This window comes from Dryobates pubescens, chromosome 30 (assembly GCF_014839835.1).
Source record: "Dryobates pubescens isolate bDryPub1 chromosome 30, bDryPub1.pri, whole genome shotgun sequence".
Classification (NCBI taxonomy): domain Eukaryota; kingdom Metazoa; phylum Chordata; class Aves; order Piciformes; family Picidae; genus Dryobates; species Dryobates pubescens.
The window spans coordinates 3831022-3847875 of record NC_071641.1 but is presented as its reverse complement, the minus strand read 5'-3'; the positions used below and the strand labels follow the sequence as shown (position 1 = coordinate 3847875).

The 16854-nt window shown below is 42.5% G+C and overlaps 2 protein-coding genes across 4 annotated transcripts in view; one reads left to right on the top strand and one right to left on the bottom strand.

Moving 5' to 3' along the window:
• EDRF1 (erythroid differentiation regulatory factor 1) overlaps nucleotides 1-5125 on the bottom strand; it is a 26647-nt gene extending 21522 nt beyond the window's left edge. For all 3 annotated transcript variants that reach the window (XM_009907114.2, XM_054174649.1, XM_054174650.1), the window contains exons 1-6: nucleotides 5054-5125; nucleotides 3746-3954; nucleotides 1991-2057; nucleotides 1234-1359; nucleotides 626-750; nucleotides 23-182 (exon numbers count right to left, since the gene is read on the bottom strand). In XM_009907114.2, coding sequence (XP_009905416.2) covers nucleotides 23-182; nucleotides 626-750; nucleotides 1234-1359; nucleotides 1991-2057; nucleotides 3746-3954; nucleotides 5054-5119 — 753 coding nt within the window. In that variant the 5' untranslated portion in view covers nucleotides 5120-5125. The remainder of the gene's footprint in view (nucleotides 1-22; nucleotides 183-625; nucleotides 751-1233; nucleotides 1360-1990; nucleotides 2058-3745; nucleotides 3955-5053) is intronic.
• On the top strand, nucleotides 5118-16854 carry TEX36 (testis expressed 36). The gene is made up of 4 exons (XM_054174608.1): nucleotides 5118-5360; nucleotides 10567-10698; nucleotides 14676-14756; nucleotides 16606-16854. Exons 1-4 carry the CDS (start codon nucleotides 5118-5120, stop codon nucleotides 16852-16854), a joined length of 705 nt encoding a protein of 234 aa, XP_054030583.1.

Genomic DNA, 16854 nt, shown 5'->3' with positions numbered 1-16854 from the left:
TTCCAACATTATACACACTAACCTGGTTAGAGGCACCTGGCTCTTCAGATAACGAAGAAGGCATTTCAAAAGGAGCTGGCCAGGAGGCCCTTCCTGCTTCATCACTCTCACCCGAAACAGGACCCTCCTGATGAGGTTTTGAAGTGGAAGGAACAGGCTGAGCAGCTCCATCACCATTAATGCTGACCAAGAAACATTAAAAAGTTCAGTCAAAAATATGCAAACACATTCATTTTAGAATCCTTAGATTCGATGCACTCTTCTCAAAGAATGACTTGTCAATCTTCTAGATTATTCCCAAAGTTATTCAATATTCAAATTCCTGAGAACAACTACACCAGGTGTCACAATCTACTTTGTCCATTTTAAAGTTTTCCTTCCCTCACAACCAGATATATTGAGATATCAAACTAAGTAATGCTACTTCATTCTTTAGTTATTTACTTTTACTTTACTTCAGTTTCTGTTAAAACATTTACACGTTATTTCCTGATCTCATCCCTCAATTCCCTCTGTGTAAGGATAAATCAGTCAGCAAGACAGATCATCATGGAATTTTAACATTTATTCAAGACAAAAGAGCAGGCAAAAGTGGATAATTTGAGATTCATGCAAACCAAGTTACCTGTAATACAAAAATTTAGAAAGTATAGCCTTCTGGTACCAATGTTCTTTACTCTTCTTTTTTCGTTGCCACTTCTGATCAATCAGCCTTTGATAAAACTCTTTCAGCCACGTCCAGTCCCCTGTCTAAACAACATCATAAACATGAAATTGAGAACAAGAAACATCCACAGAGTAAATTAGGTTCCTTATTAACTTATGAATACTCATCCACAGTAACATCAAATTCCTATAAAATCACTTCAGTCTTGAATTGGTCATTTATTGAACATGTATTTCCCAGATCAGTTGTTTTCTTACTAAAAAGCTGACTTCACTAGGAAGTCAGATACCTGGTAAGTTGTTACACAGTAACAAATAGTTATTAATAGTAAAATTAATAATAGTATAGTAATACTGAAGCAACAGCAGGAAAGTGGGACATAGAATTTCAATCCTATGATGTCATAAATCTAGGCCATCAGACACGGTGCAGAACTGAGCACCTTTTGTACTCACATGTGATTCTTGGGAATTGTAATACCTACATTGCTTTCATGCTGGCTATACCACCCTTGAAAGAATGGATTCTGACCATACCACATACTTAACAAAACCCAAATGGTGCACCTGAGAGGATCTCATGAAGAGTTCTTGAATATCCAGCTCATCCAACAAGAGGGTCCGCCCGATACGATGTACTGCCATGCTCACATGGCTCTTGCTATAAGGGATCTTCAAAAGCTTTTTAATGTTCTTGCAGGAGAAAAGAGAATAGAGATTATTTTTAATACAATTATACTGCATTGTAAGACAATTCTTAGGAATTTGTAAGCAGAGAACACACTACTAACACTGGGAGGCATAAGCTGGCAAATAAAACCTCAGAGTGCCAGTGACTAAGGCTGTTCCACAAGAAGTTGCACTTGTTAAGGTCAGAAAGCATGAGTGACAGTGATCAAGAGACCATATAGTCAGTATAAACCACAGACATAGTTAAATATGGTCTCTCTTTGGAACATCACAATCAGGTATCATAAGAGACAAAAAGCAGGTAAGTGGATAGTTAGGATTTTAAAAGCTTGGGAATACCAACATTTTGTCAGACATCCAGAGGAATCTGGACAGAGATCTAAGTCTGAATAAAAATCTGCCAAACATCAGCACTGAGGCAGTAAATGAGTACATCTCTTCTGAACAGCCTCATCTGAATCCTACAGGTATTACCAACAACAAAAAAAAAGGCTGACAGAGAGTGGAAAGAAGAAGGAGGGAGGGCTACTTTTCCTCAAAGGACACCAAGATAACAGACACTATGACAGAATCTTAAAATAAGCTCTATACACCATAAGAATTGGAATGCAGTAAGTGAAAAAGTTATACGTACCTCTGAATCAGACACGACATCTACATCATTTCCAACGGAGTCAATGAAGTCATATGCCATTCCAAAGCTATTTAAAGCATAGTACAAATTAAGACACATGCCACGTGGCAGGTGTGGGGTTTTTAAGATTATTAAATCTTTGGAAGTTCTTTCTTCATTGAAAAACAACAACAAACCAAAACAAGTATCAAGCTAAACATTACCAGGTGTGATGATCTCTCTAGTTAAAATTATTTCATTTTTGCATTCTACAAGTTTTTCAAAGCTATCTTTGAAAGTGCTTAGATTCAATTTCAAGACATCCTAAAAAGTAGTACAAGTTTTGCTGATATTGAGAAAATCAGAACTATTTACACTGTTTATGGCAGCTAAGGAGAAACTAGAGAAACTGAGGTTTTAATTCTTGAAAAACTGGTTTTGGTTTTAAATAAAGTTTCTCTTGAAGGCATTAAGCACATTAAATACTTTTACTTTAGCAGCTATCTTTTCATTTCACCTCTTATTTGTGCCTCCTAAACCTGGCCCTAAACATGTAACAGCCACATCCTTTTATCACAGAATGATCTGGATTGGAAGGGACCTCTAAAGGTCATCTAGTCTAGTCATCCAGTGCAGGGTCATCCTCGGCTAGATCAGGTTGCCCAGAGTCCTGTGAAGCCTATCTTCACTTTCATTAAGGCCTCTCTAAATTACAAGGTGGTTAGACTATTTTAATGCCCAAATCATTCTTTAAAATTAAACCAGATATTAGTATAACCCAAAAAAATACATGATGTGCAAGTCTCCCAAGTTCTGCTTTAGCTATTAGCTTTTAAATGCTGACACTAGAGACAGATTAAACTGCCAGCCACTACTTGTCAAATATCTAAACAAAAAAAAACAACAAAGCCCTGAGAAACATGTGATTCAGCTCCAAAAATTTACATCTCCTAAAACAGATCATGAGGATTTCAACACAGACTGTCCAAAACCTGTGAAATTTCACTAACTTTTTGACTTAGTGTGAATCTGCCTGTTCAGCACAGGATGTAAGCCTCCTATTCATAAACATTCTGAACTCTAACTGTTTATCAAACACTGAAAGCTAACACTGCTCTCTGGCATTGTTTTGTCCCTTATTCCACCTTCTGTGCTCACTCTTAGCATGACTTTAAACGTCTTTTGCCATTAGTTAGCCAGGTCCAACTCCTCAAGATCCAGAAGAGATATAAATAGGCTCTACAGTTTTCAAAGGGCATCACATTTGGTTCATTTTCACCTGTTGCCAAAAACAGAATGGCTGACTGAATTAGTCTAGTTTGATTTTTGACCACTTGACAACAGCCAGCCAGGACAGAAGATCAAGTTAGTTTGACTGTCTTAGGCAAGGTGTCAACACCCACTTGAGAAAAAGTCATAATCAATAGCATTACCAGCATGACAAGGTCAGGCTGGATAGGGCTTTGAGCAACCTCTTCTAGCAGAAGGTGTCCTTCCCCGTGGCAGGTGGGGTGAAAATAGATGATCTTGAATATCCCTTCCAACCCAAACCATTCTGTAATCATTAATCCTTTACAAAGGAGGCAAGATTGGAGCATACAGGCAAGAACTAAGGATGAAAAAGCAGAGGAAGAATGGCTATAAAAAGCAATAGCTAGTTGCTATGGCAGAGCCTGTATGTTATACTCTGAATTACATATGTTCCAAGATCACTGTTAGAATTATTCTTAAAGACCTAGGGGAAAAAAAAAAGAAATACAGCCTGCTGTTATTTACCTTGAAAATGGTTTACTTTTTTTGTTGTTGCCAAGAATGGTTGTACCTGCTGCTCCCAGCTTCGCGCTGTCACGCAACCAGTTGGCAGGTGGAAGCTTCAAGTCTGTTTTCTCCTGCAGACGGGCAAATGCTGCTTGTGGAGGGGCAGAGGAGTACTTCACCACAGCGCTGCTTTTCACTTCATTGCCTCCAAGAAACAGCACTGAGCCCTAGTTTTCAAAGAGAAATGAGTCTTTCATTTCCATTTATCAGATCTGCTCTGCGATAAGCTATTTTTAACTACAACGGATCAAAGCCTATCCTGCATCCAACTATAATTTTCTCCTGCACATGCTTGAGGAAGTTAGATCTAGATTAGTTACTAGAAAGAAATTCTTCACAGTGAGGGTGGTGAGACACTGGAACAGGTTGCTTAGGGAAGCTGTGGATGTCCCCTCCCTGGAGGATGAATGACGTCTTGAGCAACCTGGTCTAGTGGAAGGTGTCCTTGCCAATGCTTAGGCAATTGGAACTAGATGATTTTTCAAGACACCTTCCAACCCAAGCCATCCTGTGAATTTATGTTCATTTAAGTTCCCCCAACTCCAACATCTTCACCATGCCTATGCTCCACTTTATGAGTTATAAAGTGCTATTAAGGTCAGGTCCCCAGAGAATGTGAAACTGCTAAGCTAAACCAGAATTCTGGTAATACCATAGAAGTTCGAAAAAGTGTCCACTAGTACACAGTAACGTTGAAGCTAAACATGCTTTTGCCTCATTACAGCCTACAGCTAAACACATAGCTGTCACACTTGTGCTGAGAGCTTTGAAGTGATGGATGTTAAGGGGAAAAAACAGATCCACAGGACACTCTTTATGCAAATATCATGCTCCATACTGCACTTAACAACAGAAACCCTGATTATAATTAATGCTTAATCATAATTAGCACGTTCCCTACTGCGCTCCAGTCCTGACAACAGCACTGCCTTACTGGCTAAAGTGGAAGGAGGCTGGATACACGCCTCGGAGAAGACTGAAAACATCACTGTGGGCTGTGTTTACAGGGGCTGCGGCCAAACCAGCAGCGCCCGGGTCCGCCGCCGGCAGCAGCTGCCCTCCCGAGCCTCAGCCTGCCCTCTCCCGCTCCACCGACCGCCCCACACCGGGCAGGCAAGAGGGGACAGAGACAACTCCGTAGGAGCGGAGGAGTCTACGGGACTGGGGCTGTCCCTCAGCCGCGGGACCCCCAGTCCCGCTGCGGCTGTAGGGCACCGCAAACAGAGTCACATCCTCCCTCCATTCCTCTCCCCGACAAATCGCTACCTGCTTGGGCTCCTCCGCGTCGGTCCGCAGAGGGGCAGCGGCCCCCGCAGCGCAGAGCTCCTCCATGTTGCGGCAGCCCGAAGAAGCGGGGGGCGCTGTCAGCTGGGGAGCGGGGCGCACGTCTGCGCCTCAACGCAAGGCACCACCTCTCGCGAGACTTTCTCAGAACTCCCAGTGGGCGCTGGGGCGGGAAAAGGGCGCGCTGGCCAATAGGAGAGCGCGAGTGGTGGTGCTCGCGGGCAGGGTGGTAGCGACGGCCTGTGGCGCAACGTCGCAGTTACGTCCAGCCCGGTTGGCGTCCGGCTCGGTGGGAGTCCGGCTGCTCTGGGCTTGGTGGGTGGGTGGGTGGGTGCGGTGAGGGTGCGCCATCGGCAGCTGCCTGTGCTACGCCGGACCGTGCTGGGGTGCTGAGGCCTTCGGGGCTTGTGTGGCAAGAGCTGCTGCACATCTGGGAGCTGGGCACGGCAGGTGCCCTCAGAACCCAGCTGTCCTGGGTTGTCCCAGGTCTGTCCTGAGCAAAGAGTTGGACGTTGCCAAATTAAGTATTTTAGGTAAGGGAATCGTAGAATCGTTTGGATTGTAAAAGGCGCTTTTAAGATAAGCACCTCCAACCATATCTAACCCTACCAGGTCTCTCAATGCCACATCTCTTGAGCCTTCTGAACACCGGGGTTGGTGACCTATGTCCTCCCTGGGCAGCCTGGTGTAGTGTTTGAGAGCACTTAAAAGTGAAGAAGCTTCTAATATCCAACCTAAAGCTCTGCTGCCACAACTTCAGGCCATTTTCTGTTACTCTGTCACCTTATACTGGGGAAAGAGACCAACACCTACGTCACTCCAACCTGCTTTGAGAGGGTTGTAGAGAGCAAGAGCTCCCTTCAGCCTCCTTCCCTGGAGGCTAAAGAAGCCCTGTTCTCTCAGCCACTCCTCACAGGAGCTGTTTTTGCCCTTCTGTGGACCTGCTCTAGCAGCTGTGTCTTTTTTTTTTGTAGTGATGAACCCAAAACTGAACACTACTAAAGATGTGGCCTCCCCAGTGCCGAATATAGGGGAGCAGGGCAACAGAGGTTACTGGTAGCGTTTGCAGATAACGCTGAATAACTCTCACCACTGAAATCTTGGTGAGGAGACACCTTAAGAGTGGGGGGAGATGAATTCATAGAATCGTGGAATTGTTTTGGGTGGAAAAGACCTTTAAGATCATCAAGTCCAACTCCGAACCCAACAGTACTGTGGCCATTGGACCACGTCCCAAAGTGCCATGTCTACACATTTTTTAACACCTCCAGGGACAGTGTACACCACCTCCCTGGGCAGCCTGTTCCAGTGCATGATCACATTGTAGCGTGCTAGACTCAGCTACACAGTGAAACTGACGAAGACATTGCTGTGATGACCTAAGCAAACAAACGGTGCTGAAAGGATTTTTAATCTTTGTTATTCTTTATTCACCATGCTCCAAGAGACAGTACAGTTTGTGACTGATCAGGAAGTACAAATGCCAACAGCCTGTTGTCACCATCCTTGACAATATATATATAGCAACTAGGCCACTGCCTGCCTTTCTTTTCTGAGGTACTTTTTTCTCCTGCCACTGGTCCTCATGGAGTTTAGGTGGTCCTAGTTGTCTTTGAAATTTTCTCTGAAAGTTGACTGAAAATGTCTTGAAGGTTTAAAAATTATTATTAGATTTCAGAAGCAGAGTGCAGTGGCATCAGCCTTATTTCCTTTGTGAACCAAGCTACAATACTCTAGTTTTGCATATATTTACTGACAGAGCATATGTCTCTTATCAGTAACAACAACATTATAACAATCCATTTTGATATGAAGATACACATATAGAATCTACTTAAGAAATATAATGTTTTAAAGCAGTTTTAGTCAAACTTCCATTAATTTGGACCTATGCTTACTGCTGTTGCAAACTGGCACAAATCTTCTTTAATTATTAATTCATTATGTTCCTTTAAAATCTGTTTATGGTGTTAGTAAGGGAACTTCTAAGTCTCATCCTTAAACTTTTGCGGCTGTACCCATATCTCACTAGAAGATTGCAGGAAATACAAAACTATTGCAACCTTTAATTGTACTCACTCTAATGGACCGACGTTAAAAACCAAGGTGCTGTTTGAGTTTGCAGTAACAGCCCCCAATTTACTGAATCTGAAAATTAATAGAATGGAATGAAAACAAATTCCAGTTTCCTCTGCCTGTCATGTTCTTTATCCTTCTCTAGTTGTTTCTATCTCTGGCTTGCTCAGTCTTAAAAATAGCATGAGCTATCTCCCCAGCTTTCTGCTTTGCTGCTGGCACATCCAGGCAGTTCATTACAGTCAAGGCTGAGATGACAACAGAGTCATAAAAGTGTTTCAGACCATATTGCTCTTTGAGTTGGTTTAACCTCAACTGGCAGCTGAGCACCATGCAGGCTCTTGCTCATTCCTCCTCTCTCCCAATGGAAGTAAAAGGAAAACTCATGGGTTGAAATAAGAATAACTTAGAAACTAAATTAAAATATATTCATAAAATATGCTAATCATCATTGTAATGACAAAGGATATAAGACACATAAATAGAAGCCAAGAGAAGTGATGCGCAGTGTAATCGCTTACCACCCACTGACCGGTGCTCCAGCACTGATCAGCCACCCACCAGCAAACACACCCCAGTTTATATACTAAGAATGAGCTTTGGAGGTGTGGAATGTCTCTTCAGCTAGTTTAGGTCAGCTCTCCTTGCCATGTTCCCCTCAACTTTTTGTGCTCCTGAACAAACCAGGAAGTTGGAAAGTCCTTGATTCCTTATGAACAACTAACAACATCAGTATATTGTCTGCACCCACCTCACACTGAATCCAAACCACAGCACCATTCTAGCTACTAAGAAGTTAATTGGCTGTTAATTCCAGCTTATTTACAGTTACTGCTGTTTGTTTTTTTTTCCTTAGCCAAAACTGTGTCATCTGGAATAGCTTCTTTTTCATAAACAAGGTTTCAACCAGCTTCTGTAAATTGTCATAAAAGTAATTTACCTACTTTTGTACTTAAAATAGCTTGCAGAATGGTATTATTAATAGTAACAAGTCCCAGATAATTGCTCTTATCAAAACTTCAGCAGATACTGAGGGAGATAAAGTAGAGGAAAGCCTTGAAAAACTCTACAATGGCAGCGAGGTTCCCAAATATCCTGACCTATGTCTGATACTAAGATGGAAAACTAGGTACTCCCACAAGAAATTTGTAGTTGCACTTTGTAAATGTCTGAGACTGAATCATGTGCACTTAACTCATACAAATGCTGGCTTTTTTTTCTTGTTCCATTTGCCAGACAGGATATCTGATTCCTACATGAGTTAGCCTTGAATGTCAGAATACTGGAAAACAGCCACTTGCCATATGAGCGTCATGTTGTTTACAGGGAGTGAAGTCTTTGGAGGGAAAGTCTTGCTTTGTGCTTGGTTTAGTGAGAAGTTCTGCCTTGTCTGCAGCTCACCCACAGGCTCATTTCATCATAAGCAAGGGGTTTGTGCCTCCATTTTTATTTATGTGAAATGAGCTTTACATTTTGGTTGGTTCTTTACTTCCCCATCCTTAAAAGTTTCATCCTTGCTGTCAGAGCATGCAGCTAATAGTTAAATAGTGTGGATGTGTGCAAGTCAGTGCTTGATTTCAAAGCCAAAAGACATCCATTTCTCTCTCATTTTAAGACAGCATTAAATTATTTTATCAACTTTTATTTTCCCCTGCTGCAGCTGATAGGGAAGAGCAGCAAAGCTTTTGCTCATCTGGGTCTCACAGAAACATCAAAATCATTTAGTGATGCAATCAGGGAGCGTCTAAACTCATGGCAGAGGGTACTACCCCTCACCCCACTCTGTGAGTGGGCCAGGTGGTCACCGTGGTAACCACAGTGTCCAGGGAGCCAGGCAGTGTGGCCAGGGCAGTAGTGGTGTGGAACCATGCCCAAGGGCAGGTGTTCACATCACAGAGAGCAGCACGCTGGATCTTGGGTGAGCCACTGTGTCCCCACTGGGGCTTTTTTAACCTTAACTTCTCACCATGCAGAGGGTGACTTTGTCCTTCAGCCAGAAACAAGGTTTCCTGTTCCTGATGTTTGTGAGGAAAGGTGTTGGGATGTTTTTGCTGTTTTCCAACAGTGCTGAAGGTCTTTTATTTTACATTTATCCCTCAACAATTTTCTTTACCTTCTGGAAAATGCTAGCTGATACTTACCTCAGTTCTCACCCTCAGAAGAAGTGCGGTGATCCCCATCAAAGGCCTGGTACTGGGACCTCTGGGCATCCCAGGGCACTGTGACACATGCCTAGCACAGGCTGGTCTTCAGTTCCTGAGCTCATGGTCCTAATGTTTGGCTGAGCTGTTCCCCAGAAGTTTTGTGCTTTCAAACCTATGATCATACAATAGCAAGGAGCAGTGTGGGGGGTGGGGGAAAAGACATTATAGCATAAGGGAGCATGGAAGTGCTGGTGGATAACAAGGTCACCGTGAGCCAGAAGTGGGCTCTTGTGGCCAAGAAAACAAATGGTCACCTGGGGTACCTTAAGAAGAGTGTGTGGCCAGAAGTCAAGGGAGGTTCCCCTCTCCCTCTACTCTGCCATAGTGAGGTCAGAGATGAGAGTACTGTCTCCAGTTCCGGACTCCCCAGTTCAGAGGAGACGGGGAACTAACTAGTGGACAGAATCCAGCAGAGGCTATGAAGATGCTGAGGGGATTGGAGTATCTCTCTGAGGAGGAAAGGCTGAGAGACCTGAGGCTGTTCAGCCTGAGAAGAGAAGACTGAGAGGGGATCTTCTCAATGCTCAGCAAGAGCTAGAAGGTGGAGGGCAAGAGAACGAGGCCAGTCTCTTTTCAGTGGTGCCTGGCAACCGGACAAGGAGCATCAGGCACAAACTGGAACACAGGAAGTTCTCTCCAAACATATGAAAAAACTTCTTTGCTGTGAGGGTGGCAGAGACCTGGAGCAGACTGCCCAGAAAGGTTGTGGAGTCTCCTTCTCTGTAGAGATTCCAAACCTGTTCCTGGACATTACAATCCTGGGCAACCTGCTGTGGGTGACGCTGCTTTAGCAGCGGAGTTGGACTAGATCTGCAGAGGTGCCATCCGGCCCCCATTATTGCTGTAATACTGCTAAGTATTTTATTAGATGGATTATCTCTACATAAACAAATTTTTAATGTTCCTGGAGAAATAATATTCTTTTCTGGCTACTGATCTGTGTTGTAAAATCTTTATCACAGTAGTTGTGTTGTGTGTGGGAGGCTCCTGTTTATTCCAGAGGCCACTAGGTGCTGCTGCAATCCAAATAATAAGAAATAAATGGGAAAATGCCGTTACCCACATTTCTGATTGCATTGATTTGAGGTTTTGTTCTTAGTTTGTTTCAGGGTTTCTTTGGGTTTGGTGTTTTGGGGCTTTTAGTTTGTTTTTTGTTTGGTTGTGGTTTATATGTTTTGTTTGTTTTAATGAGTCACAATTTTCATTATTTTCTAGTTTGTTCATGCTGAAGCATTCCAGGGTCAACTTGAGTCAACAACAAGCTCTGCACTAAAAGAGGTTTACAGCTTAGGAGCAGCTCAGTATATCGAGGAGAGATTGCTGCCAGCATACAGAGCTCGGGAGCAGGTGAGTGACTGTGGCAGAACAGTCAGCGTACAGAGCTCCTTTCTGCAAGATGCCACTTGCTAAATTATGAGTTAAGAACAGCACTTATGGCAGTTAGGAAAGCAGTCACAGCAGCCTGGCAGACTTTGTGCCTCAGGGGATAAAATGATTGCAGGCTGTACAAGGAAGGAACATATTTCCCTGTTACTCAGTTATCATTTTGGATGCTCAAAGTCCTGCTGTAGTTATTACTGATCTCCAGCATCAGTTACTTCATCAGCTCTTTGAGACATGTTCATGTGCCAGAATATATTATCATCAATCTGAATCCAAAACCTGTGTGGAAAGCCCTACAAGAACATTTAATTGAAATGCTGTGATCTCTTTTGAATTAAATGTACAGAAATTCTGTATGTTTATCTTTTTATAATCATTAACAATTTAGAAACTTCATATTTGAAACATTAAAACATTTCCCTTCCGACCCAAACCATTCTGTGATTCTATGGTATTTAAGGCTTGCTTTAAACATGGGATTTGGGACAACTTTGTAAGCAAACAAAATGCAGCATTTTAAAATCACAAGTATTTAAAATGTTACAATTTCCTAAGCAATATTTTTGTCCTTATTTTATCACCACTGAGCTTTGCTTTTCCCACCCACTTGGTGCACAGAACATTTTCTATTTTCATTTTCTCTACACAGAGCAATACTGTTGCATTCACAGAGTGTGATATAAAGAAGAGCAGAAATGGGCAGGGAAGGGATATTTGAGAGGGAAGTTTGGGGCTAGGGGAAAAGAAAAGATTTTACTGTAACATGGTACACCTTTGCAAAGGCCTGTAGTGGCAGGATGAGGGGTATTGGCTTCAAACTGGAAGAAGCTGGATTTAGGTTAGACATTAGAAAGAAATTCTTCCCTATGAGGGTGATGAGGCAGTGGAACAGGCTGCCAGAGAAGTTGTGGAGTCTTCCAAGCCTGGGAATATTCAAAGCCAGGTTAGTTGGGAACCTTGAGCAACCTGGTCTAGTGAGAAGTGTCCCTTCCCATGGCAGGGGGTTGGAATTAGATGACCTTTAAGGACCCTTCCAACCCAAGTTATTCTATGGTTCTATGATTCTGATGATACTCCATATACATTTCTGCTAAACATCTGGCCTCAGCCACCATCCGAAAGGAAGAAACAAGTTAGACTGACCTTTTGTCAACACTAATAAGACTGTTCAGCTGCTGCTTTGTGTCCTGTACTTACCAGCCCTTCACTGTTAGAAGTGAATTCCTATCTATTGTAAATCAAGAACTGAAATGGGATCAGCAGGGAGACTGTGAAGATGCATTAAAATGTGGTGTCACAGGAACAATCTGAGGAAGTTTGTTTATGTGACCTTTTTTAAAGTGCTGACAGAGTGTTGCTGTGTGTCAAGGTGGATGTCTCCAATCTCTTTGTATTGGTGAACTCACTGGCTCTGAGGTTAATTAATTTTCACAGAAATCCAGTGCTGTTTAAGCTGATACTACCTCTGATTTCTTACTTCATGATAGTCCTATAATTATTCTGTAATAGATTTTTCTTTTAACCATTAGTTTATACAGAGAGTCCTTCCAAGAGGTGATATTCAATATTTACCATCTTGGCTTTCAATTTTCCTGCAGCATGTGGGCACTGGTAATAAACTCTGCTCTGAAAATGTTAATATTGACGTGGAATTGCAGCAGGATGTTTTAGTGAGTCCTACATTTACTGACTCTGGAGGTGCTTATTTTTAAACACGTGTGTGAGAATATACGCATTTAATTTCCTTATCCATAGAATGGCAGCTTGGTTGAATCTGTATGAGAAAACAAGTGAACATGTGGCACAAACCTAAAAAAGGTAGAGAATCTGTTTAGTTTACCCAGTACTCTAAAATAGGATCATGCAGCTGACTCCATGCAGGCAGATTTTGTGTTCAGTGATTTTTTTTTTCCGATTTGAAGCCTCTGATTACATTTATCTTTAGAACAGGTTCAGTTTCACTTACTCTTGAAACATGTTTTAAATTGTGTTACATTAAAATTTGCTTTCTTCTTTGGAAGTGAATATCATAGCTGGAAGATGAAAAATGTATTCTACAAGGTTGAAAGTAAAAATTACTGGAGTATTTACAGATAAGAAATCATGAAGTTCCCAACAAGAAACAGAAACACCCCCCCCCCCATACTCAGGGAAGAACAGAGTCAATCTAATAGTCCAGAAGAGTTTTCAGAGTTCCAGTTTTTCCATATTTTAATAACATTGCAATGATACCTAACAAAGAAACCTTACAAAAATTAAACATGTTAAAATCCTTCTAAAATATGTGTGTGTGTGGGGGGGGGGGGGGTCTGCAGTTGTCCTTTTTTTCTTCTGAAACTCCAATTTCATTTTAGAGGTTGGAGGAACACTACGGTAAAGAATGAGATTATAAATTAGTTATGCAATTAATACCTCCTCCACTTCCCCTGCAACAAGCAGTGTACATGACATTCAGCACATAAATCATAGATTAATTCAGTTTTGAGGTCCCTTTTGTCATTCATTTTAATTAGCTTTAGGCTCACTTGTGAATCAAACAAGCCAGTGCTGACATCTATCTGGTGTTTTGCTGCTTTGAAAGTTCACACTTTTCTGTTAATCATGCAGGTATTCAGCTGGCCAAGGGACTGCAGATCTCTTGATGATTTTGCTTAAAAAATAATAAAGTACAATACAGAAGGTCCACATTATCCCTATAAAATAATGTGCAGTTGAACATTTAACTTACAAATGTGAATTACTGGTGGTGGATATTATGTAGTGTTGGGTGAAAAACTGGATTTGAGCCAGCAATGTGCACTCACCATGCCTAACCATGTCCTGGGCTGCATCCCCAGCAGCATAGGCAGCAGGTGGAGGGAGGAGATTCTGCCCCTCTGCTCCGCTCTGCTGAGATGCCACCTGCAGTGCTGGGGCAAAGGCTGGAGTCCTCAGCACGGGAGGGACATGGACCCGCTGGAGCAAGGACAGAGGAGGCTACAACAACAATGTGAGGGCTGGAAGCCCTCTGTTGTGAAAACAGTCTGAGAGAGTTGGGATTGTTCATCCTGAAGAGAAGAGAAGGCTCCAGGGAGATGTTCTAGTGGCTTTTCAGGACTTAAAGGGGCCTATAAGAAAGCTGGGGATAGACTTTTTAGCAGGGCCTGTTATGACAGGACAAGGGGTGATGGTTTTAAACTAAAAAAGTGAGAGAATCACAGAATCATTGAATGTTAGAGATTGGAAGGGAGCTTAAAAGATTGTCTAGTTCAACCCTCCTGCCAAAGCAGGATCACCTAGGGCAGGCTGCACAGGAACACATCCAGGAGGAGTTTTAAAGTCTGCAGAGAAGGAGACTCCACAACCTCTCTCGGGCAGCCTGTTCCAGGGCTCTGTTACCCTCACCATAAAGAAGTGTCTCCTTGTGTTGAGGTGGAACCTTCTGTGTTTTACCTTGTACTCATTGTTCCTTGTTCTATTACTGCGCACTACTGAAATAAGACTGGCACCTTCATCTTGACACCCACCCCTCAGATACTTACAGACATTAATAAGATCCCCTCTCAGCCTTCTCAAGACTAAACAGCCCCAGGTTTCTCAGGCTTTCTTCATAGGAGAGATGATCCAGTCCCACAGTCATTCTTGCAGCTCTTCATTAGACTGTCTCCAGTAGAACCCCGTCTCTTTTGAGTTGGTGAACACAAAACTGGACACAATATTCCAGGTGTGGTCTCACCAGGGCAGCGTGGAGGGGGAGGAGAACCTCACTAGACCTGCCAAACACACTTTTCTTAATGCACCCCCAGCTGACCTTCAAGGGTCCCTTCCAACCCAAACCATTCTATGACTTCCCTGTTAGAACACAAGCAGCTGTAATTTCAGCATATGTCCAAACACAACAACAAATAATGTGAAAATTCATATTTTTTTTCAATTACATCTTCTTTTTTTCTATTTTTCAGAGAGCAGTGAACAACAATTTTCCCTTTTCTTCTTATGACAACAGACACTGTCTGCACAACTTCGGAGAGTATTTTGATTTTGTAAGTACCCAGCACTGGCAAAAAATAAGCAAGTCCATGTCTCTTGGTCTGCCAGAGATTAAACACAGCATCTTTTCACTCCCCTGCAAAAAATTCAAGATGTTGAATATCTTGAGGAAAGAAAAATATAAACAGGAAAGAAAAACACTCTTTTAATCAATGTAGGGATGGCAGTCTGCTATACCTTGCACAGAAGCACACGTGGTCCTCGAGAAGGGCAAAATTCAAAGGGAGCAAAAGCCCCATGATTTGTGTCTGTGAAATTCATTTTCTAGTGATCCTGGGGCTTATGTCTTAGCATGGTTTTGTACCCAGTTATATGTCCTACTAGTGCTAAAGGTGATTTGCCTTGTGGTGAACTTTTTGTCCACTCAGCCACTCAGAATTCACAGTCCCACATGTTTGGTTCAGACTCTTCTTTATCATGTTTAACCAAAATCCACAGGACACCACAATATATCTCCAGAATGTGTTATTTCCCAATCCACATCTCTTTTTAATATACCTCTTTAAATCTATGTTGCAGAAGCCACAATTAAAAGAATTTAAATTATTTGGAGGTTTTTTATGTGTGCAGCTGTTTGGTTTTCCACTTTTCTTAGAATAGCATAGCATAGCGTAGCGTAGCGTAGCATAGCATAGCATAGCATAGCATAGCATAGAATAGAATAGAATAGACCAGGTTGGAAGAGACCTTCAAGATCATCACGTCCAACCTATCATCCAGCACCACCTAATCACCTAAACCATGCAACCAAGCACCTTATCAAGTCTCCTCCTGAACACCTCCAATGATGGTGACTCCACCACCTCCCCGGGCACCCCATTCCAATGGGCAATCACTCTCTCTGTGTAGTTCTTCCTAACCTCCAGCTTAAACCTCCCCTGGCACAGCTTGAGACTGTGTCCTCTTGTTCTGGTGCTGGTTGCCTGGGAGAAGAGACCAACCTCTGCCTGTCTACAACCTCCCTTAAGGTAGCTGTAGAGAGCAATAAGGTCACCCCTGAGTCTCCTCCAGGCTAAGCCAACCCCAGCTCCCTCAGTCTCTCCTCATAGGGCTTGTGTTCCAAATTCCTCACCAACTTTGTTGCCCTTCTCTGGACACGTTCCAGCAAGTCAACCTCCTTCCTAAACTGAGGGGCCCTGAACTGGTTGACATCTTTCTAAGCAGCAAAGTAAATTGTGCAACTCACAAGATAACGAGTAGACAAAGAAGGAGCAAATTGAGATAGTGAAAATTTGTCTGACTTTGGGGCTCTTTTAGCCCTGATTTTTTTGCTGTTCATTATTGCCTGAGTGTCCTCCATTTCTGTGCACTTTGTGCAGCGTTTCAGAGTTTCAGAGATACCGATCAACCGCCATTCCAAATAAATATTCTGCAAGCTATGGAGTGTGAAAATGAAGCCTCATCTCTGTGTTTGGACACACAAGGGATAACTTTGAAGATTCAGATTTCATGGTCTGTCTCAGCTTCTTTATTGCAGGCTGAACATAAAATTATTAACCTATTTCTTTGGGTTACTCTGAAGCTTGAATTTAGCAGAGTATAGCTAAATAGCCTTGAGTATAGAGTATGCTGTAGAAATGCAAAGTGTAAATGGTTTATTAGTACTAAGAGGTGGAAGGTCAACAGATTTCCCATTATATCTGCAACCAGAAATGTTCATACAGGCAAGTCTGACAATATTATTTTTAACTTGCTGAAGATCAACCCCGAGTTCTTGAAATCACTGTGGTAACAGCTTGGTTAACTTCCCTGTGGGGTAGTGACTGTTACAAGATTCATCTGTGAAGCTGTGATTCTAAGTCATATGTTTACAGGGATTTTTCCTTCCACTTTTTGATCTAGGGTATGGGCCAGAGGAAGGCGGAACCGGAAAGAGGGCAACAGAACTCCCAGAACTTTCAGCTATGGGCTCATGAAGCAGTTCCTAGCAGCAAGGATGGCTTAACCATTTATCAGACATCATTTGTGAAAAATCAAAAAGCCGAGGGCCCATTTTATCGGCGATACCCGAAACACCACTCAGAAAAATGGTGCAGTGGCAAACATGCTCCTGAGAGTGAAAAAAGCTGCGGCCAAAACAAGTCACCTTGA